Source organism: Podarcis melisellensis (genome assembly GCF_964234715.1).
Source record: "Podarcis melisellensis genome assembly, chromosome: 11".
NCBI classification, from domain to species: domain Eukaryota; kingdom Metazoa; phylum Chordata; class Lepidosauria; order Squamata; family Lacertidae; genus Podarcis; species Podarcis melisellensis.
The window spans coordinates 13,256,157-13,283,862 of NC_138543.1; the positions used below are offsets into that span (position 1 = coordinate 13,256,157).

Below are 27,706 nucleotides of genomic sequence, written 5' to 3' on the forward strand. Positions count from 1 at the left end.
TGGCAATGGATGGGACATTCAGCACTGCCCAGGTTTCTTCCACTTGGAGGAGGCAAACTGGTGAATGGAAGGAGGCAATCCTCTGACAGTGGGATGCTGGGGAGCGATAATAAGGCAAGTTTGCTTGCTTGAAGGCTGCTGGTATCCGTGGTTGGAAACTGGTAGACGTCTCATGATGGACCTTAGAGAAGCTGGCAGATGTTGGTGGATGGAAACCAGTGGCTTTTGGATTAGGAAGTTGGTGGAGGCTATAAGGCTAAAGCAGACTGGTGTTTGTGGATGTCAGCTGATGGAAGTTCACCTTTGGAAGACAGTCAACAGAAGCCAGTGGATATTTATGAATTGAAGTCAGGGCATGAACGTGATTGCATGTCACCTTTTTGGATGTCGGCTGGTATATGTTTGTGTGAGTAAATGGGAGGTTTCAAATGTGGTTGAGGCAGAATGGTGTTTGCATGTGCACGAATGTGATGTGTGGAAGGTAGATAGATGGAACCCATGGGAGGGGGGATATTGGTTTCAAGGAATCAGATAATCAGGGAATCGAGTTTGGGAGGGACCATGAGGGTCATCTAGTGCAACCCTTTACAATGCAGGAATGTTTTCCAAATGTGGGGCTCAAACCCACTGGCATGCTTCCAAACTGCTAGGTTGGCAGGAGCTGGGAGAGAGCAATGGGAGCTCACTCCATCACAGGGACTCAAACCACCGACTTTCTGATCGGCAAGCCCAAGAGGCTCAGTGATTTAGACCACACTGCCACCTGCATCCCTTTTAAATTGTAAACAGTGTTTCTGTGCTCTCTGGTTTCCGTCATGGTGTTCCATTGCACCAGAAGTGGTTTACTCCTGCTGGCCACATGACCTGGAAAGCTGTCTGTGGACAAACGCTGGCTCCCTTGGCCTGAAAGCGAGATGAGCACTGCAACCCCATAGCCACCTTTGACTGGACTTAACCGTCCGGGGGTCCTTTACCTTTTTTGACTAAGTAAGGACCCACCACAAAGCCATGTATGTCTTTAAACCTACGCTTGTAAGTTCTGTTGAATTCAGTGGGGATCACTCCCAGGTAAGATGGCAGCTACGTTGATTTCACACTTCAGTCTAAATTTGTCATCCTATATATAATTTCACTCACACAGGCAGTGGGTGGAAGAAAGTTTAGTTATGTCAGGAAAACCTTTGGCAGGGATAAAGAAAATCACTTTGTTGAAAAACAAGTTACAAAAAAATTACAAAACTAACCCATAGCCCATCTCTACGCCCAACCCACTTATAAAAGAGGCAGAAAAACCAAGAAGCAGCCCGTAGTCGAAAGAAAATGGAAGGAAAAAAGGAAGAGAAGTTAGCAACAGAGGAACCTGAGTAATATGACAATAAACACAGAAGGTCCAACACAGTTCAAAAGGCACATAGAAAGGGAAGTGAGGTTTTGGGGAGTATCATTTTTATTACTAGCATTATATTTTTAAGCATCAAAGATCAAACATGTCACTGACCCACTAGTCTAAAGGTGAGGGGGAAATCTGTTGTACTTCTCTTGTTCCAAATATTGTCAATCTGCAGTCTAGTCTTTTACAGCCAGATGTCTGGGTTTTTGTTGGGGATTTTGTTGTCATTCTTTAAACAGATCCTGATTTTGTACAAAACTAATCATCATACTTTGAAAGCAAAGACCTCACACACTGATGTTGCTCTGCTGAATCACAAAGTTCCTTTTCTTTTTAGCTGGCTCAGCACACCGTCACCTTAGCAATCTTTTAAAGTGAAGAATGCAGCCTCTAAACTGTTTACCCACTATGCCATTATGTTGTGGTGGTCTTAGTCATCACATGATAAACTAGCAATTTTGGAGCATGCTTCTTAAACAAACAGAAACATTTGTCAGATGATTCCTGAAAAATAATAGTTCTTTCAAGAAGCATGTTTAGACTGGATGGCAGGGGGAAAGAATTCATCTGTCATCCTAAAGCTCTGCTCAAGCTCCATTAAGTATCTTTGGTAAATAATGTCCTTTAATACAAGTCTTTTACTTCTGATAAAATGAACATTGATAAAAGTGCTTTGCAACAGGAAGACAAACTAGAACTTCAATTTATCAGATCCTCATGCAACAAAAAGTTACTGTTAATAACTCAGTTCCATTTAAAAAAACAGCTAATGGTTTTCTGCAATTTTAAGGGCCTAAGTATACATTACATTAAATATGTGGCATGCAATGTTGTCTGCTCTTTTTTTGGGAGGGGGAGTCAATACTGAAACCCAGTTTTTCATCAGGACCTAAGTAGTCCTGAGAATGGGGTTTTAACCTTTCTGTAACTAGCTGCAATTTGCACAAAACTTAGCTTCTGTATGCAGCAATTGCCCATCGGAAAAGACGTTCCTGTGTACTTTTTACACTTAATGTTGAATTGATTTCTTATAAAATGGGGAAGCAGATGATTTTTTAAAGATCTCTTTGCCCAAGGTCAACTGTACGTGCAATAATCTATGTAATTTGTAAAAACCTGAATCTATGGGCAATTGTTTAATCTTTAAATCATAAATATAAATAAACTACGTCAAACTAATTTTGGTTTATGAACACAGTAACACAGAGTTCAGTCAAGGCACCTATTTTTATTTCTGAAAGCAACCATCATAAAGCTTTTAAGGCTGCAATTCCACTACACATACAAAGTGTCTGGCTTTGAGGGGAAAGCTGTCTTTCAGACTAGCACTAAATGGTTGCCATACTGAAAACAGTGGCCCCCTGATGAAGGAATTAAAAGGGCTCAATGATATTTGTGTTGCAGATTTCCTTTCAAACTGATTGTCCTACTAGACTATGGTTAGGCAAACTAAGGCCCGGGGGCCAGATCTGGCCCAATTGCCTTCTAAATCCAGCCCGCAGATGGTCCGGGAATCAGCATATTTTTACATGAGTAGAATATGTCCTTTTATTTAAAAGGCATCTCTGGGTTATTTGTGGGGCATAGGAATTTGTTCATCCCCCCCCCCTTCAAAATATAGACCGGCTCGCACAAGGTCTGAGGAACAGTGGACCAGCCCCCTGCTGAAAATGTTTGCTGACCCTTGTACTAGATCATAACCTGGAAACTGTTTCCAGTGGGGAGGGTATGCTAATCTTTATGAATACTTTAGCCTCCCTCGCAATTTATCACGGCAAAAATGGAGGCTGTTCTCTGGAGGCCGTCTTTATTTGTTTATTTATTTTTAAAACTTCTCTTAGCACATGGCAGTTTTTCTATAGCCACCAAAGTCACGTCGGACGTTCAGGTTCCAAAGAACGTTCGAAAACTGGAACCATTACTTCCAGTTTTTGATCGTTCAGGAGCCAAAACGTTTGACTCCCAAGGCATTTGAAAACCAAGGTATGACTGTACAGTGGTACCTCAGGTTAAGTACTTAATTCATTCCGGACGTCTGTACTTAACCTGAAACTGTTCTTAACCTGAAGCACCACTTTAGCTAATGGGGCCTCCTGCTGCTGCTGTGCCACCGGAGCATGATTTCTGTTCTCAACCTGAAGCAAAGTTCTTAACCTGAAGCACTATTTCTGGGTTAGCGGAGTCTGTAAGCTGAAGCGTATGTAACCTGAAGTGTATGTAACCCGAGGTACCACTGTATTTGCAAAACTTAACAGTTCCAAAATACAGACGCGCTTTCACTGTCACAAGACAGAATATACTGCCTTTGGCTGTACTTGAGGGTCGATTTTTAAAAATTCTGCTGGGAAAACGGTTATGTCCCTGTGGAGATGGCAGTATTGAGTCAGTGGCTCATGTGCTTCTGGCTTGCACTCTTTATAAGGATTTGAGGAGTGAGGTTATTACTCCTCTATTATTGTCCATGCCGGGTCACTCAGCCATTGCTACTGTGTCCTTTCTTTTAGCAGATCAAGATGATCAGGTGACAGCAAAAACTGCAAGGTTTTTAGCAGGGGCAATCAGAATAAGATCTATTATTTGATTGATGTAAACCCGCAAAATGTATTTTCTATTGCTGTTTTTACCTCTATGTTCAGTACAATTTAATTTATTTTATTGCTATGGCTAGTGGCTGATGCAAATAAAGGATCTAACAGCTGAATTTCAAGATCCTGTGTTTATTTGAATATCGGATCTTGCAAGAACTTGGCAGAAAAAGCCTTCGGTCTGCCCTCAACCCAAGTATGCTCTCAGGAGCCAGGTAATAAATAAACTAGGGCAGAAGTCACTGTGGCTAAAAGAACATTCCTAATATCTACTTTTAAAAAAGGAATCTGAAAATTAAATATAATACGTAAAGACAACACTGGCAGTTAATAAAGTGATAGCTGCTTATAAACGAAGAGTAGTAACAAGGGAGGGGGGGTTAATTTTCACTTGCTGAGTCTCTTGAAACTTGCACAGGAAATATTTAGAGAGAGGTCAACCGACATGATGAAACGCTACAGCTCCACGACAGGATGTGTGCCAGTAGTTACAACATGAAAACCCTTCCTATTCAACCAAATAAATGTCACTTCCAATTGAGAAGGAAAAAAGCAGAGAGTTGGCGTTCAGAAAAAAACAACAACATTATAGAGAACAAGTATCTCTGCAGGAACCCACAGCCTACTAAAGAGAATAAACTTCCTTCTAGTTTTCATGTCATTTTGTAGTTCAGTTGATTTATAGACAACTCAGGTGCTCCTTAAAGTAAGAATAATTCAGCCATCATATATAGATGTGTAGAATATGGGGATGTACCCTTTTGCAGGCAAATACTCAAAATGTAATCAAATATATTTTGTATTGTACTTCTTAAAAAAGAAAACAGACATTTTAGGAACACACTAGATGTGGTGCTCAGGCCCAATGGATTTTATTCATGCACATGTCCTATTCATATATAATATAGTTGGGGTGGAAGGTCTGTTTTTACATGAAGTGAATGCTTGGGAAATGAAATTAGCATGGCAATGTAACTGGGAGAAACCTGCTTACAGCCCAGTAAGAGGGCTCTGACTCTCCTTCCCAGAGCTCTCCAAATGGGGAGGTGGGTTGTAACCAGAATTAGTACTTACTTTTAACCCATAGGCTGTTAGAAACATGCAGGGGTAGCCAGTGGGGTGCTCTCCAGATACTGCAAATGACATTACAGTCGTACCTTGGAAACAGAATGGAATCCGTTCTGGAAGTCCGTTTGACTTCCAAATGTTCGGAAATCAAAGCGCGGCTTCTGAAACTCCTGCAGCCAATCGGAAGCTGTGGAAGCTGCATTGGGCATTCGGCATAGCTGTCAACTGTCCCTTATTTGGCGGGAAACTCCCTTATCCCAGCGCCGTGTCCCGCTGCTGTCCCTTATTGATGATGTCCCTTAAATTTCCCGGGTTTCAAAGGAAGCAGCTCCTCTCCCTCCCAGCCAGGGAGGAGGGAGGCTCCAACTGTGTTGCTTGGCTGCGTTGCTCACTCAATAAGGAGTCTAAGAACGACTGGGGGGTGGAGCTTTCATGCCTTGTGCCGATCAAATTGGCCGCGTTGCCTGGGGACTCGCCTTTGCTAAGCGCTTCCCAGCGGAGAGGTGACGGTGGTTTTCCTTGCTGCATCCCCTTTGCCGGGTTGCTGCGCTGTGGGAACCACAACTTGAGGCTTCGTTTGGCTGCTGGCTGGGCTTTCTGCCTTTGGCTCGGAGGGGCTCAGAAGTTGAACATACCTGTGACCGGAAAATCCCTTATTTTGGCTGCTGATCCCTTATTTTCAAGGCTGCTGGTCCCTTATTTTCAAATCTGTAAGTTGACAGCTATGCCATTTGGCTTCCGAAAGAAACTTTCGGAAACCGGAACACTCACTTCTGGGTTTCAATCATTCGGGAGGCGAAACGTATGAGTAGCAAGGCATGCAACAACCAAGGTACAACTGTATTGCCTATGTTGGTTGAGCTGATGGGAGTTGTCCAAAATATCTCAAAGGCACCAACCTGACTATCTCTGTCGAAACTTCCCTTTTCTCCTTGTGAACTTGCTGGCTCGTACTTTAAGCCCTTATCTTAAGAACGGTGCTTGTTTAATCTTCTCACCAGACAGAACAATAATACCTTTATGCGTATTCTAAACAACAAAACAGCGGCCATATTTCACAGGAAGATACTAGGCAACAGATTTACTAGGGAAAACGGATGGTTCCCTAATAGCCTCACGTAATAGCTATGAAACACAGATGTGTTTCTCCTTCAAACAATCAAAATAAATTGTTTTTTTCAGACAGACAACCACAGTCATTCTTTACTGTGATCTGAGACTTCACAAGTTATTGTGGCTGTTTCATCTGATTGAAGCACTGGGAAAAAAGAAACAAGTTACAGTACTTAGAAGTGGAAAGCTGTTTTTTAGAAAGAGCTGCTTTTCCTGGACCACAACAAAGCTACTACAAGGGGCGGACAGGTTTTCCCTGTCTTCCCCTGCCCACCCCACCCCCAGCTTTGAAGCACTCTAGTATCCACAAAATTCCCTGGAAAAATATATGTGACTTTAAGTGTGAACTCCACAGAAGAAGAAAGAAGTCCATAAGATATGGTAAGTTACTGATATCTGCAATCAGTAGCTTCTTGAGAAATATTCCTGTTTGCTGAGCTTTCCCTTCAAACCAGCTTATTTCCGATCAGAAGAAGCTAAGGTGTGTAAACGTCAGGCAAACATTGTCCATGTGCATGTGCAGATGTCAGCATTGGCGAATTGGAGCTCAGTATGAGGAAACAAATCAGGTGTTGGGCACTGGGTGAAGACATGCCTCTTCCTCTCTCTGGAGTAAAGGACCCCTGAAAGGTTAAGTCCAGTCCAAGGCGACCATGGGGTTGTGGTGCTCATCTCGCTTGCGGGCCGAGGGAGCTGGCGTTTGTCCAAAGACAGCTTTCTGGGTCATGTAGCCAGCATGACTAAACCACTTCTGGCACAATGGAACACCGTGACAGAAACCAGAGCGTTTACCTTCCCGCTGCAGTGGTACCTATTTATCTACTTGCACTTGCGTGCTTTCAAAGTGCTAGGATGGCAGGAGCTGGGACAGAGCAACATGAGCTCACCCCGTCGCAGGGATTTGAACCATTGACCTTCTGATTGGCAAGCCCAAGAAGCTCAGTGGTATAAACCACAGCGCCACCCGTGTCCTGAATAAACAAGCACAAAATCACTGATAGATCATCTTGCCATTGTGATGCTCAAAGCAATGAAGATGATGCCTCCCCAGCTGTTGCCATTGGCTGTGGGTTTCTTATGATGTCACAAAAGCACTTGGCAACTGAGTGGATATAAAGGATATAAAGGGGAAAGCCTTTTTTTTAATTTCCAACACAACACACCTGGCAATGGATGTGACATTCAGCACTGCCCAGGTTTCTCCCACTTGGAGGAGGCAAAGTGGTGAATGGAAGGAGGCAATCCTCTGGCACTGGGATGCTAGTTTGCTTGCTTGAAGGCTGCTGGTATCTGTGGTTGGAAGCTGGCGGACGTCTCATGATGGACCTAGCAGTAGCTTCTGGCATAACGGGACACTGTGATGGAAACCAGAGCGCACGGAAATGTCGCTCACCCCGCCATGCAGATTCGAACCGCCGACCTTCCGATCAGCAAGCCCAAGAGGCTTGGTGGACAGCAATGTAAGATAGTGAATTGAAAGGGGAGCGGAGGGAAACAACCTCACTGTGTTTGGAGCTACTAATTTTTACATAGCTCTGTTGTCCAGAACAGAATGTTAAACAGGCAAACTATATATATATTTACACTCATTTGAGCCACTTATGACCCAAGATAAGTGAAGTGGAAGCAGCTGTTTGTAAGCTGTATTCAGTCTTGTATCCAGCAACAAAGCAAACCAAGAAAAATTAAGGGTTCATGACTGTGATGATCTCATAAAATGATGGGAGCTCCCAACAGTAATAGGTTAAGTGGCTGGAAATTTACTGTGTAATGAGTTACACACACACATGTACCTGGAAATATAATTTAGTTTCCTATATCTGTTTTATAAGGTTTTTATATTTTATGGGGATAGTTTTATGTATATTTGTTTTCGAACTGGTTTGTGGATTTTAGCTGTGTTTATATCTATATGTGCATACACAGCTTGGAGAGGTTTTTTTGTGGTTTAACATGATTTCAGATTTCTTTTCAAACTCTTAAGCACTTCTCTCTTAAACTCAATTCATGACCTCCTAAATTGCAGGCCTCTTGGTTTCAGTCACTTGAACTACAGCTGTTGAACTTCTGCCAAGTTGTAGACTGAATAAAGGTGAATCAGATCTGAACCATTGTTGATCCATTTGACAGTTTCCTTCTGGTTGGCTCTCTCTGTCCTGGGCTCCTTTCAGTTTATCTGTCAGTTTTCCCTTATGTAACAGTTCCCCGGAGAGTGTTCTCTCTCAGGCCTTAACACTCCATTGCAGTAAGAAACACATCTCTTTCTCCTCAGCAGGGTCAGCTCAAGGGAATTTACTGCCAGGCACAATAGTCCACAGGGCTGGCAGCGGAACCTTATTTCAATGCTGGTGACAGGACAACATATTCCACAGTTCCACCACACTTGAGGGCAGCAGGCTTTGGAGGCACAGGGCAAGCTGGGTGGTACCCCCAGCTCTGTCCTCCAACTCCTTGCCAACATTTCATACTCTGCAGCATCTGCTGCCTTAGCTAGACAACTCTGCCCATCAGTCAGGCTAGTCTTGCTCCTCAGCAACTGTGCACGGCTTGAAGAAATGGACTCGTATCCAATCTCTGATAATCCTGAAATTGGTCTGCAGGTGAAGGCATACAAGTGGACTAGAAATTGCCCAGGAAGCTAACTTTGTGACAACACCTTTCCCCCTCTGTCCAGCCCACAATTTCTACCACTCATTTCGTTTTCCCCACAATACACATGCACACACAAAGCTTCAAATATCCGCCCAATGAAGGCAAAGGAACTTATTCAGATATTGTTGTTCACTTTTCGTCTTGGATTCACTTTTCATCTGGAGGAGGTGGCCATTTTGCAATCTTGCGATTATTCAGCAGCTGTAGGCAGGTTATGAAATTCAGACGTGTATGTGGAGCACACCACTTTAAACATCTATCCCATTTCAAAATCAGCAAAATAATTTCAAAAAATGCAGCATGCTCCTTAGAGGAAGGATGTCAGGATGTCAGACACACAAACCAAATACTCTGCCCCTGCAATACTTCATTTAAGGGTTTTTGCAGGCAGCAGTGGCTGTTGGAAAGCCTGCCCAGGGTACTTCCACCTGTCTGTCCTTTTGCTGAGCAGACAGGGCTCACCAGTAGAATGATGCTAGCAGAAGCTGTTGGAGATGTTCTAAGCTGAATGCAGGGAGACCTCTGCCTCATCTACCCTGCCCAGCACAGAATATTGGTAATCTGGATTGTGCTGTAATTCAGGCCAAGCAGATACATTTTGTATGTTTTGAAGTGCCTCTGAAATCTTAATAGCTATCATTTTGAAAGACTAACACCTCGGCCCAGTAGTGTCATTCCAGTACTGGAGAGCCTCTTTCACTCATGGAAAGTCAAAATCCAGCCTAGCAGAAAAGTAATAAAAGTGGTCCCAAATCCAGAGAAATCTGTCATTTTCTGTGTATTGTCTTTCTTTAAAGACTCCTTCATAGTCTACAAGAGCTTTTACAAGGTGTGACCGGAAAGTTTGGTGAATGGTCACAGAAATCGGACAGCAAGAAATATTTGACCATACATACCTTACAGGCTTTCAAAGTAGGCAACCTCTGATACAATGCACCATAGACAATGTTTGTAGAACTGTTGGAAACTTCCGGAGAAGTCCTCTTTTCGTACTGCTTTCAGTTCCCTCATCACAGCAGCTTGGACATGTGAAATGTTGGAAAATCTGTGCCCTTTCAGTGCAGATTTCAGTTTTTGGAAAAAGAAAGAAATCTGGTAGGGCCAGATCAGGAGAATATGGAGGGTGGGACAACTCAGTAACCTCAGTAACAATTTCACGTGGAATATGCATTTCTTCCGCTATCCTTCAGACAGACAAATGCCGATTCCACATCAATAACTCATGAACTCTGCCGACATTTGCTGCTGTTCTGCTCGTCAATGATCTTCCAGACTAAGGGCCATCTTTGATGGTTTGCCACCCTTCATGGAAACGCTTCAACCACTCATACACTGTCTTTCAAGTTACAGCTTCATCTCCATACACAATTGTGAACATTTTGTGGGTTTCCAATGTTGATTGTATGTTCGACTATTTCTCGCTATCCGATTTCTGTTTGATTTCATCAAACTTTCCAGTCACACCTTGTATTATAAAGCTTGCATCTTACTTATTCACCAGGTTTCTCATACTGTAGTACATGGTGACATTGCAAGGCAATAAGTGTTGCACTAGCTTGCCCATGAGTTTGTGGAACAGCTCAAACAGATCTTTAAAATTTTGCTCATGGTTCTTTGGAGCGAAAGGCACCATGTAAGATCTGATTCAAGCTGTGGATGTCCAGTTCAAACATTGAGGTGTTCCAACACAAATGCATTCTAACACTGACAGGAACATGACTCATTTTAGATGAACATCTCCTGTGGGCATGCAACTAGATGAATATATGAAAAAGATATACAGTAGATAAACATATATTTATTCAATGCCAGGAAAATGCCCATATACTGGTGTCAGCAGGTCAGTAAGACTCGGAAAGTGTAGCATATCTAGAGCACTCTTACAGATTTGTTTTGATGTGTGCCTAAAGGGAATTTAATGCCCTACTTTCGAACTGGTTGATCACTCGTTTCATTTTAGCAGACAAGGAATTGAATTGCTTTAATTCACTACGAAGGGGTGCAACACGTTCGAACAAGATTTGTTCAGAGCGACTAGCCAGATGACATCTACTTGTCCATTTCAATTTTACAGAAGGGCTATGAAAACATTGTTCACTTTGCAGAAATATCTCCCCCCACCAGTCCCAGGGGAAGGCTGCGAGTCAGAAAGAACAGCTTTGTAAGACGTGGTGCAGCCACAAGCACATCTGTGCAGTGGTTTTCCTTGCACAAAGTCACATTGCTCTGATCTCTGCAGCAATTGAGTCTGTTGTGAGTATTTAACATCGAGGGGAATGGACTCTAAACAGCAAAGTGTGCAGATACAATGAGAGCCGAGAGAGTCTTTGACCTACATGTTGCTCTCAAGCTTTCAAACATCTGCAGTCCTTGAAGAACATATCTAGAGGTCTTAAAGTGCTAGTGCCATCACTGGTACATATTACTGACTAAAGAACACAAAGAAATTTGAAGCGTAGCATCTGAGTCTAAGGCGGGGAAGTTCTGTTGCTTTTCCCAACCACAGCAAGGTGTATACAAAACAGCAATTCTAGTTGCAACTGGAAACTTGTACAGGGCAAGAGATTGCCATTCCATACTGCTGATATGCAGACAAATTCTAATTGATGCCCCTCACAACATTTTGTACTACCTAAGTAGACACACCCTGAAAATGGTCCTCACCCATTTAAGCAACTGGTGCTTTTAAGCAACCACAGGCTTTTCCCGATGGTCGTTTCTGCAGAAGCAACACTTCAAATAGAGCATGCTGAATTCAGAACTAATACGTGGCCTTCTATCAGTTCTCTTGTTTTGCTCTCAAGTGAAATATTTTTGGCCAAGCAAGGAACTCAGCATGGTAATAATCCTGTTTCATCCGGTACCATCCTAATTACCGCTGACAACAGAGACTGCAAAGATGCTATCTATAATGATCATACTATAATATACTGCTTATCTCCAGTGTAATCAGAGTCCAATTAAAATCCTCGTATTACTCCATTATTTTTGTGAATGGTTCCCCTCCCCCCCAGTTTGTTAGATGATGTCAAACTAATCAGAAAATGAAGTGCTCTTATCTTAGGATGAGCAGAAAATAGAGCCAAGATGATCAGAGGCTGGAAGTGCATGATGGAAATATATAAAAGGACATGTGGAGAAAGTGGCAAGATTCTCCCACACCCTGGCTGTCATAATAAAAGAATTTGGGACTTTGCCCATTCCCAGCTGCTCCTATGAAAACCGGATATCCTACTAGCAAGTGGTTGGGTTGCACTGGCTTGTCTGCTAATATTGCCCAGATCTGCCAGTGCCCCTTTCTCCTATGGGTTATCGCCCTGTTTTAGTAGTATTATACGTGCTACCAAAGTAAGCACAGGTTCTCTCCCTGGGCAGCCTTTGCAGTCTCAGAGGATGTTTATCAAGATGTTCTTATGTTGGCATCAGTGGCACCAAATCACTATGCCATGGCATTTTTTACTCTGGGATGGGTGGGACCAGGTCTTTAGCAGATGCGGCGCCAGGGTGCAATATCCACCCAGCGCCCCCAAATACCACAGATAGTGCTGGGGCAGCCATAGCTGTGCACTGTCAGCCATCCAGGTGGGACGCAACTCTCCCCCATGCCGCTGCGGGAGAGTGATCCCCGCAGAGGCTTGGGAGTGAAGTTGCGCGCCCGCCAGCCTTATGGTTGGAGGGGCGCGGCTGGTGGGCGTGCAGGGAAAGGGGAGGCCGCCGGGAAAGCCACACAGCTCCCCCACTTGTTGGGGTGCCCCTGAGAGGCTGGTGCCCTGGCGCGACACACCACTAAGCCCTATGGAAAAGACGGCTTTGGGTGGGACGTACCATGTAGCCTTTGAGGAGATCCTATTGGTATGACACCCAGAAATACTTTGGGTAATTAGAGACTGGTTAAGTGGAGGTTTTTTTAAAAAAATAGCAAGTCCCCCTTGCTTTGCAAGTACTTATTTTAAGAAGCCAGCAACCCTGAATTGTGGAGATTTTGAAGACTGCAAAAACAGTGTACTGAAATATTTATTTAGACCATGCATTTAAAGATAATTTTATACGCACAACATTTTCATAGTTAAATTAAAACCAAGACAAACTTGCTTTGTTTCAACGGGGTGGGGTGGGGTGGAGGGAACCCACAGATTCCATCTGTATTTACATGCTGGTCACCATTCATCCATTAATAATTTGCTAGAATGTAAGATATTTGAGCAATCAAACACCTTTAATCAGTTGGCAGTCCCACCAATGGCATCTAATGCCGGCTGTGTTTATACCAATACCAAGCTGAATAAGATCGCAGTTCAAAAGGAGTGACGCTGCATGCACAAACATGCCCTTTGGTGATCTCGCTAAACAGCCAAGTTTGAATCACTGGAAGTGGAGCTTTTACTGGCTGAAGTAATCTCAGATCATTAAAAAAAAAAAAGTATGAGGCCCTTTAAATGAGTGTTTCCCAAACTTGGGTCTCTAGCTTATTTTTGGACTACAGTTCCCATCATCCCTGACCACTGGTTATGCTAGCTAGGGATGATGGGAATTGTAGTCCAAAAACTGTTAGAAACCCAAGCTTAAGAAACACTGCTTTAAAGAGAGATAATACAGCAGAATTCATGTGGGGAGATTAGCAAGGAGACCATTAGCCTAATAAACCACATCTGAGTTTTGAAATAAATTAACTGTCAATGCCCTTAACTGTAATTGACACATCCAGTTTTAAATTCTAATTAGAACCGCAGGGCAGGTGGGGGCAAACCAGGATCCACACTGCAAATTTCTGTCACTAGGTGAATATCAGTTTTGGGACAGGCCTGATTTTCAATGGGACTATGGTTGCGGAGATTAAGCCATATTCCCAATCCCAATGTCCTACCTGCAGCTACTATTCCCATTTAAAAATAAATAGACAGACTCATTAATAATGAGCATACAGTTAACATCATATCCATTTTGGTCCTAAATGCTGGACTGCAGTACAGTTGTACCTCGGAAGTCGAACAGAATCTGTTCTGGAAGTCCATTCCAAAACATTTGACTTTCAAAGCACAGCTTCTGATTGGATGCAGGACGCTCCTGCAGCCAACCAGAAGCCGCGGAAGCCATTTGGCTTCCAAAAAACGTTCAGAAACCGGAACAGCCACTTCCTGTTTTTGATTGTTCGGGAGCCAGAACGTTCAACTCCCAATGCATTCAGGAGCCAAGGTACACCTGTACTGACATTATAGTTTTCTGAATTATGGAGAATGCTTCCAAACTTGTAAATGCAGGAAGAGAATGCTGCAGGAATAGTTTTGTCCTATTCATTTGAATAGGGAGCCACTTCCATCTGAGCTCTGTGTATACTAAATTCCAGTGTCCACACATGCTCACAGAATACATGCTTTCAAATGGTTTAAAAGTTAGAAACAAAATAAATCATTAGCTAAACTGAAATACTGCTAACTTTAGACAGGAAAAGGTTCTACAAACCACCTGAGAAAGATGTCTGGCTGAGAGAGCTATTTAATATTATTTGCAAATATTTTTATATACCTCACCTTTCAATTAAAGTATGTGTTTGCAGATGACACAGAATTTTTCTATAAGTAAAAAATTCCAAAATATAGTACTGACAAATTCAGAGTTTTATGCTACATCTGACCACTGTGCAAGATATAGCTACCAATCGAATTGGTTATTCTTCATTGGTGGTGGAATTGACTTGTTTTCAGAGGCAGCAGCCGCTTCACATTATTTTCCACATAAATTCTTAGAATTGAAGCATGGTACCAACAACAGATAAGATTCTGCAGTATTGATTTTACAAGTGCATAAAGTATATCCTAAGTCCAAGCAAATCACTTAGAAATAAATCACAGTAGCCCACTTCTTGAGAGAGAGTTTGAATTGCTATAGAAATCTCAAGCTCTGGAAGTGTATCCAAAAGGGAACAATGGCCAATTGTGCTACAGATGTATTGCATACATTAAAATATTCCATGAATGTTTTTTTGCCCAAGTAGCAGCCCAGTCCTCTTCCCCAAAGTTTCCATTTATCACAAAACCCAGCGGTCGATATATGATCTTTATGTCATTTCATTAACTGCCAATGCAATTTTAAGTAAAAAGACTGAAAATATGTATGTGTCCCTACATACAAACAAACACCCACACACCCACTAGATGTTTCTAAAATAAATGTGAGGCATTTTAACTTTAGTGTGTCCAAGCCGCTTAAACTGAATTATTTTACTGGATAGTGTCAAGTATTCTAAAGCAGGCCCTCCAGATGTTTTGAGACTACAATTCCCATCATCCTTGACGACTGGTCCTGCTAGCTAGGGATCATGGGAGTTGTAGGCCAAAAACATCTGGAGGGCCGAGGTTGAGGAAGCCTGTTCCATAGGTACAGTCATACCTGTAATCCATTCTGGAAGTTCGTTCGACTTCCAAAAATCTTTGCAAACCAAGGCGCAACTTCCAATTGGCTGCAGGAGCTTCCTGCACTAAATCAGAAGCCGTGGAAGCCGTGTCGGACGTTTGGCTTCCAAAAAACGTTTGCAAACCGGAACACTCACTTCTGGGTTTGCAACATTCAGGAGCCAAAATGTATGAGTACCAAGGCGTTTGGGAACCAAGGTATGACTGTAAAAAGATACATGACACATATTTCACTGGGAAGGTGAAACCAGAATAGGCATGGGGTGTGTTGCAGTGACTGAAAGTAGTTAAATTTCAATTTCTGCCAAGATTTAGCACAATGATCCTTAGCCTGTGTGCTTTGAACACTACAGAGTTCTAGAAATGCTAAGCTGTAAACACACACAAAATGTATGTTCATTTCCAGCAAGGGTGATGCTCTTTGCTGATCTCTCATGAAAATGGGTACATCCTGTATGGGCATGTGGATTGCCAAGGCATTGCTAATGCTGTCAGCTTTGACAGTGCCTGGCACTTGGCAGAGAAAAGACAAAAAATAACGATCAGATTCAGTCCAGCTGTCCCTTTCCATTCCTCCGGCCATCTAACAACAGGGGCATACCATGGTAATATACCACCCTGTGCAAGGCCATTTGATGCCCTCCCCTAAGGCTGCTTAAGCCGGGTTTTGGGAAGAAGGTGCAAGGCTTTAGCAGGGTCCTAGAGCCATCCTCAGGGGCGTAGGAAGGGGTGGGGGGTGCGGTCTGCCCTGGGTGTCATCAATGAGGGAGGTGACAAAATGGCAAAAATCTGAGCAGCAGCGAGAGCAGCCGCCACAGGGGGCGTGGCAACGTGGGAGGGGCCGCAAAGTTTTGGAGCCCCCGGCATCGCCCCAGAACAAAGTGGAGCCCCAGCCAATGTGTATGACGCCACGGGCACCAGAGCAGCTTGCTACGCCACTGGCCATCCTATCTCCTTCCTAAAAGTAGTTGCCCGACTCTGGAAAGGAGGACCTGTCAAAGTCCTCATACCTCCTTGCCAAAGCTGGCCAAGCATCTACAGCAGGGATCAGCAAACTTTTTCAGCAGGGGGCCGGTTCACTCTCCCTCAGACCTTGTGGGGGGCCGGACTATATTTTTTTTGGGGGGGGGTAATTGAACAAATTCCTATGCTCCACAAATAACCCAGAGATGCATTTTAAATAAAAGCACACATTCTACTCACGTAAAAACACACTGATTCCCGGACCATCTGCGGGCCAGATTTAGAAGGCGATTGGGCCAGATCCAGCCCCCGGGCCTCCTCAGCTGATCACCTCACCCAGTGCACTGTTTGCATTGCCCTAAATCTGCCTCTACCAACAAGATAGCTGAATAATACTCACTGCCCCGAGCAGTGGCGTAGCATGGGGGGTGCAGGGGGGGCCGGCCACACCGGGCGCAACATCTGGGGGTTAGGGTTAGGGTTAGGGGGCACAATTCCACGGGTTAGGGGGCGCAAATCCACGGGTTAGGGGGTGCAAATTACTTGCCTTGCCCCGGGTGCTGACAACCCACGCTACGCCACTGGCCCCGAGTCATTAAATTAGGAGAGGGAGATGCAAGCGCAGAACAGGAGAGCAGGATCCTACCACCCTGCCCCATTATCTGCGGCACCCAAATCCCAGCCTGCTGTATATTTCTTCCTAGAAGATGGGGGGTGAACAGGTGAAGAAGCTTGAGTTCTAATACTTTCTTACTGTCCACATGAAGATTCTCTCTTTTGCATGATCGTATGGAAAAAAAGCTGCCATTCTGTGTAATATCACTTTTACAACAATTACGGTATGTCTTGCGTTACCAACCAAGACCTTTGTCTCATTAAGTTATACGTAGCCCAAGAAAGAAAATAATTTTCCATGGTGGAGAGCAGCAACAACCAAAAATAGACATAAAATCCATCAAGGACAAAAAGAAAATATGGACAGAATAAACACCACACACAGGAAAATAAGAATACTGATTTTCACTGGCAGACTTATAAATTTTTAAATGTGTTAACACGAATAGAAGTTTAAAATATTGCAGCTGTTGTATAAGGGATTATTATTATGATTGGAATGTAATTGGTTTAAATAAGAGTTTGGAAGCAGAATTAAAGTAAATTATCAAATCTTCGATTCTAGCATGCAGGGGGGCACCTAAATTATGTAACTGGGTATTTGATTGATATTGGAATTGATATTATAATTTGGTATTGATACAATGAGGCATATATTGGATTATTGTAATTGAAAATTAATTTTAAAAAAAAATTAAAAAGAAGAAAAATGACTTTCAATGTTTTTGTAGCTCCCACAATTAAAAAATGTGGAAATGATTTTAGATTTTTTTTTCTCAGAAAGCTTTCATAAATTACATATGCACATTTACTCGTATTCAAGCACTCTGTTTCGAAACTTTAGATGTTAATAGAAGACAATGTGCCTAAGAGTTAATCTGCACTTTCCTGAAACAAGCAAGGAAATAAGTAGTCTGCACAGCTCTTCTAGAACGTAACACCTCCAGAATTCAATAGAAGATTTTATGTTGGGGATCTGTTTGTGTTCAGTTATGTGGCTGTCGAACAGCATTATCAAGTAATACAGCCCAAGAAGGACAACACATTTAAATCAGCCTGAAGAGTTCAAAATTGTCACTTTACTTTTAAAGATCTAGTAACTCCCGATTCTGGCATCTAAGGCATGAAGTCCTCCCAAAATTCTGTTCATTAAAGCTGGCATTTGGTCATTTTTATAGTGTGAACTGTGGAGGAGTAACTTGCTCACAGTCAAATATTAGCATCATTTTTCAGAATATTCCTCTGTCAGGATCTTCAAAATTGCATTCTCTGACAGTCTCAGCAGCAGTGCAGCTGAGGTTTCTGTTTTTGCAAAGGTTTGAAATTTTCAAAAAAAACTGAAATCCATCTAGATAGTGTCTGAATGTAACCATTCACATTATGATTTCAAGTACTTTACACTCCCTATTTTGCCTTCTGTATGTTTTCATCCAAGGCATAGTACCCACACACCTAAGTTTCCTGAAGGAGCGTCTCCACCCCCATCGTTCAGCCCAGCCACTGAGATCCAGCTCCGAGGGTCTTCTGGCAGTTCCCTTCCTGCAAGAAGGAAGGTTACAGGGAACCAGCCAGAGGGCCTTCTTGGTGGTGGTGCCCGCCCTGTGGAACGCCCTCTCATTTTGAGTCAAGAAATTCACCATTTTACAGTTCAAATTGGGAAAAATAAATACAGTAAATGGACAAAAGTACAAAGGTTCACAAAATGTTTAGGGGTATGCGTACCCCTGCGTGCCCCCAGAAAAAAGCACTGATTATTTTATTTTTTATTTTTTAAAAAAAACTTTCCATTTCTACCACACCTGTTAAATCAGTTGATTTTAACTCTGCTCCTTCCTGATAAGTGTTCTTTGCTGCATTTTTCGTTCATGTTTATTATTATTTTATTGCCTGATTGTCATGGGGTTGTAATTCAACTAAATCACTGTGCAAGCAGAACAAATTCCCCATGCGCAACAGAACTGCTGTCCCCCAATCTGTTGCAAAGGGTTGGGGGGAAAGTAGATTTGGGGGCCCACAGGATGAAAAGATATTCGACCGTGCTCACAGAAGTTGTTCTGTCTACATAACAACTTAGTTGCACACAGCCCATGTATTTTAACTTTCTTCCCAGGGAACTCTGTGTGTCTTTTAAAGAGCAAAGTATAAATATTAGAAATAACATTTAGTTTGTGAATCACATAGCAACCACCTCTGTTCTGGCACTGAGATATGTAAGCCTGCATGTTTCTCCCTCCCTCCCTCCCTCCCGCTGTTGCTATGTCAGATGAGTATACAGCCACTGTCAAGCTTGATATGGACTAGTTTAATAGCACAATATGCTCTACACAAATCTGGTATATGTAATATAATAGTATTTAGAACGTCGTATCTGGCATTAGAGCAAGAGATGAAACATGCCTTTGCCTGAGAGGCATATTTGTAATATGTACAGTGGTGCCTCGCAAGACGAACGCCTCGCAAAACGAAAAACTCGCAAGACGAAAGAGTTTTCCGTTTTTGAGTCGTTCCGCAAGACGAATTTCCCTATGGGCTTGCTTCGCAAGGTAAATCTCCGGGGACCTCTTTTAAATGCTGGTGGTGGGGAGCAAAGCCTTTCGCCCCCCTCTGGCCTTCAGAAGAGGTCCAGGAAGGCCGGCGGGGGCCGAAAGGCTTTGCTCCCCACCGCCAGCATTTTAAAAGCGGTCCGGGATAGCAGGGAAGCGCTTTCCCGCTATCCTGGACCACTTTTAAAATGCTGGCCATCGGGAGCAAAGACTGGACCTCTTCTGAAGGCCAGCGGGGGGCAAAAGTCTTTGCTCCCCCCCGCCTGCCTTCCTGGGATAGTGGAGAAGCGCAGCGCGTTTCTCCGCTATCCCGGACGGCTTTTGAAGGCAGGCGGGGGGGAGCAAAGACTTTCGCCCACCACCTGCCTTCAGAAGACCTCCGCTGTCCCGGGGGCTTTTAAAATGCTGGGGGTCGGCAGCAAAGCCCTCCTGTCCCCGGAGCTTGCGGGGCGGGAGGTGGGGAGAAGGGCTTTTCTTCCCACCGCCAGCCTTCAGAACAGCCTTCTGAAGGCTGGCGGTGGGAAGAAAAGCCCTTGTCCCCCCCCCCCCAGCCTTCAGAAGAGGTCAGGGGACAGACTGTCCCCGGACCTGGTCTGAAGGCGGTTTCCATAGGAACGCATTGATTTTCAATGCATTCCTATGGGAAACCGTGCTTCGCAAGACGAAAAACTCCGTCTTGCAAGGCACCACTGTACTCCTTTTCTTAGGTACAAATTATTACAAGCCAGCATCCAGGAGGCATAAAGGGAAAATAGGTAAAGTCGAGGGGTACTTGTTTATATATAACATTCAGATTATATATGGGCTGTGTGTTTCTATCTACATGCACTAAACGATATTTTCAAATCAGAACTACAGTATGAATGGAAAGAGGTGCGGCTGCTGTAAGTTTGTCACTTGTCACATCAGAGGACTGATTTGCAGGGCTGTCTTAAGAATACAGTGGTACCTCGGGTTAAGTACTTAATTCATTCCAGAGGTCCATACTTAACCTGAAACTGTTCTTAACCTGAAGCATCACTTTAGCTAATGGGGCCTCCTGCTGCTGCCGCTCTGCCAAAGCACGATTTCTCTTCTCATCCTGAAGCAAAGTTCTTAACCTGAAGCACTATTTCTGAGTTAGCAGAGTCTGTAAGCTGAAGCATACGTAACCTGAAGTGTATGTAACCCAAGGTACCACTGTATATGGTGCCAGGGTGTAAAGATTCTCCTGGCGTCCCCCCCCCCCAAGGCACACAGGAGGGCAGAGCCAGCCGGCCGCCTCAGTGTCTCGCTGGTTCGGTCACCCCCGAACTCGTGGCTCAGATCCACCCGCAGAAGAGCCCACCATGGCGCTCCGACCGACGGGCGGGCTCTTCCCCGGACTCAACTCTCGGGCCCCGGACTCTCAGCCTGGCACCCCGAGAGCCCAGAGCCCGGGTGCCCCACACCCCTAGCACCTATGGGTAAGACGGCCCTGCTGATTTGAGTCCAACCAGATGCATCAAAAAGGACTTGTTCCACAGCACTAATGGAACTTAGGAATAGCCATTGTCAACACTATATTGGACAAAAGCCAGCAAGTTTGACTGCTTCTACAATGCAGCAGAGACATCCTGATTGCCCACATACGAAAATGCACAGGAAAAAGTGAATGGAACCAACATTACCGAACAATGAAAAGCAAAGCAAAATTCATACTTACGGGCTGAGGCTGTTCTGCAATACAGCAGTTGAAACACAACCAGAACTCGCTCATTTTTGCTACCAGTTCAAAGTGCAAATACAGAGGTAAGGAGTGAGAGATAAAGCTCCAAATCTGTGAGATAGTATCTCCTTTTAGTCAATGTGCACAGGTCCCACAGAGGGTAAATAAAATCCGTCTTTTAAACTTTCCCCTGCAGTTTGTGTTGGCACCAGAGTAGCTGCTTTCTTTTTCTCTTCCCTCTCAAGATATCGGGCCGGGCATTACAGAAAACGATGTTCTACTCCAGCTTCCAAATGGTAACCTGGGAAAAGAAGAAGTAAAAATAAAATTCACAGTGTTTGTTACATGGTTTCTAAAGCAACTGGTTTAAAATCTGTTGCTTGGCACTTAGAACCCACTAGGTTTGAGAACATTCTAGGTTCTACAACATTATGCACCAGACATCATTCAATATAAAAAACAACCCATTTTTACTCAGTAGAAAATAAATCTCAAAATACAGAGAATCAGAGCACAAACACTATATTACCTTTCTTCCTCTCCCATGAGTATTAAGGGCTTAATAGTATCCCCACCAAACCCACGCAAATAGTCTATATGAACACTTTCTACATTGTATTGCAATGTGACAAGGGCAATGAAGTCCTCCTCCAGCTTTAAAAATATTCCTTTTTTCTTAACACAATTAAGGTGCTGACAGAGTGCCCCCTCCACACCACCATTGTTTGTTCATACCGCAAGCTCATTAAATAACCCAGCCTTGTTTAAGTGTGTTTCAACAACCTGGTTGGTGTCCGCATGCTGCCAGACAGGCATAATTTACCACTGCTATCCTGCTGCCTCACGTAATAGTGTTTTTCAAAACGGAAAATAATATTTGAAGTATGAGCTGTTACCTTAAAAGGTTTTAAGCTCCTGGAGCGGAAAAACTGAGACGCACTAAATTCCACCCATTCTTTTGTGAAATTGAAGGGCTAGTTAATCTCTAACCTGAAACTATATAGCTGTTACACTTTGAAAAGGCAATGAAGCATTACTTTGGTCATTTGGCATATTACCTCTTTTCCCAGCCTTGCCTTGTAAATCAAGGTCAAAATATATTACGCAGAAGACAGAGAATGCCAAAGGCACCGTTGTGAGCCCTTTGTGAAATTCATATAATCGCATGCTTCCTCTTAATGCTGATTTTGGGTGGTCCCTATACTTATCAGTTTGGAACAAAATGGGTCATAAAAAAACAGAGACAACCCATTCTGCATACAAAGTGAGCTCCCCAGGTATGCAGAAGTATATTACTTTGCAAATTAAAAATGAAAGAAACAGGTTAAGCCTGATCAAGACCTATGTTCCTTGCCTTCCAGCACCTGCTGAGAACAGCTGAGCTATGAAGTTTTGTGGCTATTAGTCCTTTAGCATTACAGTGGTACCTCGGGTTACATACGCTTCAGGTTACAGAATCCGCTAAACCAGAAATAGTACCTCAGGTGAAGAACTTTGCTTCAGGATGAGAGCAGAAATCGTGCTCCAGCGGTGCGGCAGCAGCGGGAGGCCCCACTAGCTAAAGTGGTGCTTCAGGTTAAGAACAGTTTCAGGTTAAGAACGGACCTCCGGAATGAATTAAGTACTTAACCCGAGGTACCACTGTATATAGCACAGTGGTGGAAAGTTTCAGGGAAAGAATGAAAAAAGTATCTCCCCCCCCCCCGCCCCACTTTCAAAACCTCTCTCCCCACCCCCTAAGCATCTAAATAGTACTGCAAGGCTCCTATTAGAAATTAGGATAAACATCATTTTGTTGGGGGGGGGAGAGCTCCTCTTGAATTCTGGTGTTTAAAGTAAGGACAAGTGTAATCTCTCTTGTGGGCGAGTACAACAAGGGCGAGGACAAGCTGTAAACCATGGGCAGGCAAACTAAGGCCTGGGGGCTGGATCCGGCCCAATCGCCTTCTAAATCCAGCCCGCAGACGGTCCGGGAATCAGCATGTTTTTACATGAGTAGAATGTGTGCTTTTATTTAAAATGCATCTCTGGGTTATTTGTGGGGCATAGGAATTTGTTCAAATTTTTTTTCCAAAATATAGTCCGGCCCCCCACAAGGCCTGAGGGAGAGTGGACCTGCCCCCTGTGAAAAACTTTGCTGACCCCTGCTGTAAACTACTGTCATAATCAATGTACCATTGATATTTGAAGCATAAAAATGAAAGTCTTTTACAAAAATATATACAAAGAAACACCACAAGGATGTCAGTAGCTGCCCATGACATTTAACAAAGTGGACTCTTTTGTAGAAGATTGTGTTTTAATAGTATTAATTGTCTGCTGACAGCATAACGGACAGAAGTTATTTTAAGCAATGTTGCAACATAATAACTTAACTGTGTGACTGGATGATACATGCGTAAAAAAAACAAGGTACGTTGTTGGTGACTACTGAACTCAGAACTAGTCCATGACCTGGATCTGGATTTTGATCTAGATCTAGAATGCGATCTCAACTGAGATTTTGGATCTAGCTGGTTCTTTTCACATTGATTCTTTCTCTGAAGGCAGGAGATTGACAGTGACCGCAGAGGATCTTTTGGTCAAATGGGGTGTCAGTGACCTGCAGCAGGAGTAGTAGTGTTACCTTCCATAGTTTAAGGAGACAAGCATTTCGGAAGGCAGGGGGCAATTTGTGGTTAAACCACTGTGCCGCTTGGGCTTGCCGATCGAAAGGTTGGTGTTTCGAATCCCTACAACGGGGTGAGCTCCCACTGCTCACTCCCAGCTCCTGCCAACCTAGCAGTTTGAAAGCACACAGTGCAAGTAGATAAATAGGTACCGTTCTGGCGGGAAGGTAAGCGGCGTTTCCGTGCGCTGCTCTAGTTTAGTCATGCTGGCTTAGTGTGATGGCCTGGGATTCGGACTCAGAGGCTGAACCTGAGGGATCCCAGCCTGCACAGGATTCCCCGCCTCCAGAACCAGCTGAGTTGGGGCTGGGGCATGATCCTGAAGGGTCCTCATCTGTACTGGATCCTCAGGTGCAGGCACCAGCTGTATCTGCTCTGGCTCCAGAGGTGATCGAGGACCCATTGCCTGCAAGTGCTCCACTCTCAGCCCCGTCAGAGGAAGCTGAGGTTGCCTCTGAGTCCAGTAATCCTCTAGCCTCTCCTGAGCTGCAGAGGCTCAGGGCAGAGAGGCAGAGGGAACTAAGTTCCCGCAGGAGGAGTGCTCGCCTCCAGGCCAGGAGAGGCGAGTCACCTGTGGACCAGGGCCGCCCTATGCCTCGGGGCAGATAAAAGCCAGCCAGCCCCAGTCCCAGGTTGCGGGAGCAACATTGTTGGTAACCTCTTCCTGCCTGCACCCTGTCTTGCTCTTCAGCCAGAGTTCCTGACCTCACCCGAGCCCCTGCCTTGGACCCAGCTTCAGCTTTGATGGACAGCCTCCATACAGCACCCTCGACCTCGGACTGGACTTGGACCTCGCCGCACGGTTAACCCTTGGGACCAGCACACTTAGTCATGCTGGCCACATGGCCCGAAAAAAACTGTCTGTGGACAAACGTCGGCTCTCTCGGCCAGTAAAGCGAGATGAGCGCCGCAACCCCAGAGTCATTCGCGACTGGACTTAACTGTCAGGGGTCCTTTACCTTTTTAAGAAAAGACTGTGCTTCTTTCTTTCCTCCATGACTGCAAGAACCAGGCCCAGTCTGTTGACACCGGATGCTATAGAGAAAACCTGAGCCAGTCACAGTTTGGTAGGCTGAGGGCCAACGCACACAACTGCCAAATGTGTGGCCAGCTACTTTTCCTTCTTGGCCCAGATTGCATGTTGCTTCTGGTGAATGGATCAAAGCTTTCAACGACTCATGCGAGAGACGGAAAATCTACCTCTAAATGTGTGTTTCCATCTGCCGGTTCCAACACCTGCAGATCAGGCACTCCAATTAATTCCTAGAACTTCCTGTATAAATACTGGCATGAAAGCACAGGTTTATTACATGTAGTATAATTAAGCTAAGTCAGGCGTACAATTATTACTGGATTTTTAAGCAAGGAATTTTGCGACAGTACAACTAGTTCCTCTAGGTAAAAAAATTAATCTTTATTGTTTTTCGGAAATGGAGTTATTAAGCTGTTCGTGGGGAGAAAAAGTAGTTTGAAACATTCTGGTTCTGAGCAAGTGAAGTGAAGGTGGCTACACTCTTGGTGGGTTTGAGGAAGAAGGGGATCAAACATTCGGGACAAACTTTGCATTGCTCAAAGACATAGTGGGGAAGACAGTGTGCTTGTCTATTATCCAGGTGCTAACTGTTTATGAAGATCAAGAGAATGGGCCTTTTCTGTAGTGACTCCCCAATTATTTTATTTTTTAACAATGAGCACAATAATTTATTTGGAGTACCAGAGCTGAATCGAGTTCACAGCCTTTCTGTTTTTCTTTTCTCTCTCTCCTTTTAATGTTTTATTTCATTTTGACAAAGTAATAACCATAAATAAATAAGAATAAAAAATGTGCACCCCACCACCGAGACCATTCCACTGTAACTATCCAACTTCCCAAAATTTCAACGCCTCTTGCGATGGTTTGACCCCATTCCGTTTCAACAGTACAAATTCTACAAACACCTTCCGTATCTCCACAAAATCATTTCTCCTGCATATTCCCCGTCTTACCTTAATGGCACATGTTAATTTATCATTAATAGCTATATCCCACACCTCTTTATACCATTCTTCCATTTTATATTCTACTTTTCCCTTCCACTTCCTAGCTATAATAATGCATGCAGCTGTCAAAAAAATTGTGAACAAGTCCTTCATAGCCTGTGAACCTTCTACCTCACTGTAAATTGATAATAATGGTCCCTGATTGTGGAATTCTCTCCCCAGAGAGGCTTGCCTGGCGCCATTACTACATGTCTTTAGTCACTAGGCAAAAACATTCCTCTTTACCCAGGCCTATGGCTATTAAATAATCTATGGCCTGGGAAAGTTGGGGGAAAGGACTGTTATTATGATCACTATTTTATTATTAGGCTGCCTGTCAGTATGCTTTTTATTAAGTTTTTATTTTATTTTTATCATTGATGTTCTGAAATGCTGTACACCGCCCTGGGATCTTCTGATAAAGGGTGGTACAGTCGTACCTCCGTATAAGTCCACCCCGTCCAGCGTCCATTTCGGCAGACGTCCCCAGCAAACCCGGAAGTACCGGAACAGGTTATTGCTTGTGCAGGCGCAGAAGAGCTAAATCGGGCTTCACACATGCGCAGAGCAGTGCTTTGTTGAGCGCCCTTTTCGGCAAGCGTCCGGGGCTCCGGAACAGATCCCAGACTCAAAACAAGGTACCACTGTATATAAATTGAATTAATAAGAATAATATAATAAATAACAATTACTTCAAGGGGCCTGCTGCTCTCCCTTCTTCCTGATGTTCATTATCTTTAAACAACACTTGGACCAGAAAGCCCTTCAAACAGAGGACTGTCCTCTGTAAAACAGGACATGCGGCCATCCCAGGGGATTATATGACATTTTAAAAATACATTTATCTGTGCATAAGTATAAGAAGACACCAAGCATTCTAAATATAATTTTTTATTAATACTGATCTTTGGGAGACGCAGCGTAATGTGAGGAAAGTTCAGGACCGAAAGGCTGCACTCTGAGAGACAAACCAAATTATTACATGTAGTACCGTTCTTGCCTGTCTAGGTTTCTCAGATTAATGAAGGGCCATGAGATTATCCCCTTAAACAAGATTGAAGTATAGTTGCAGACAACCAATATTTTTAATTGGCTAAAATTGTAGCGTTGCATAATTCAGCAACGGCATTCTAGGTAAAGGAGACTCTAGCAATGCACTCCTAATCACTTTATATCCCTAATCTTATTAGCTAGAGTGATGAATTTATTAAGAACTTAGATTTACAGCTAGCACTAAAGCTCAGAATTGGAGAGGCTTCCCTATCTTCTTCACCCACAACTATATTTGGTGTGAGAAACAGGAACATTATTCTCATTTCATAGATGACTAACCAAGGCTGAAACTGTGCTACTGCCTTCCTTTAACAACATCACCTGGTTCCTGTAAACTTACAGGTGAAAGAGGAGAGAGGTTTTCAGAGGGGAACTTCCAAAACCTTTTCCTCTGTGAGGCAATATGTATGGACCTAACCCCAGGTTTATTAACTTTACATGGGTACCTAAGCCAAATATGCCTATGCTTTCAGAATGAGGCTTTTGACACCCATTACTTGCATATTTCTTCACACAACCCTCCAGAGTTCACTACCACAAGACGTAGTCACAGCTAGGGCTGGGCTATATATCAATATATTGTCCAAAACTGGTGCTATCGGTTTCATAATTTTTGACCTGGCAATATATCGCGAATCATGAAATGTGTTAGGGCTGGGCAAAATATTGTCCAAAACCGGTTTGAAGTCCACATTGTGATATCAGTTTCATAAATTTTAACCTGGCAGTATATCGCAAATCGTGTGTGTGTGTGTGTGTGTGTGTGCGCGCGCAAAAATCACAATGTAGGGGAAAACGTGAGGCCATCCAATGTCTATACATAGCTCCATCCATATTTCAGACATCATGATACATCAGTACAGTGGTATCTCGGTTTACGAACTTAATCCGTTCCGGAAGTCTGTTCTTAAACTGAAACCGTGCGTAAACCGAGGCACA

General features: G+C 43.7%; 1 protein-coding gene across 6 annotated transcripts in view; it reads right to left on the reverse strand.

Moving 5' to 3' along the window:
* Positions 1-27,706, reverse strand: part of CDC42SE2 (CDC42 small effector 2) — a 114,275-nt gene that overhangs the window by 15,869 nt on the left and 70,700 nt on the right. For all 6 annotated transcript variants that reach the window (XM_081930840.1, XM_081930842.1, XM_081930839.1 and 3 more), the window contains one exon: positions 21,024-21,327. In XM_081930840.1, coding sequence (XP_081786966.1) covers positions 21,024-21,077 — 54 coding nt within the window. In that variant the 5' untranslated portion in view covers positions 21,078-21,327. The remainder of the gene's footprint in view (positions 1-21,023; positions 21,328-27,706) is intronic.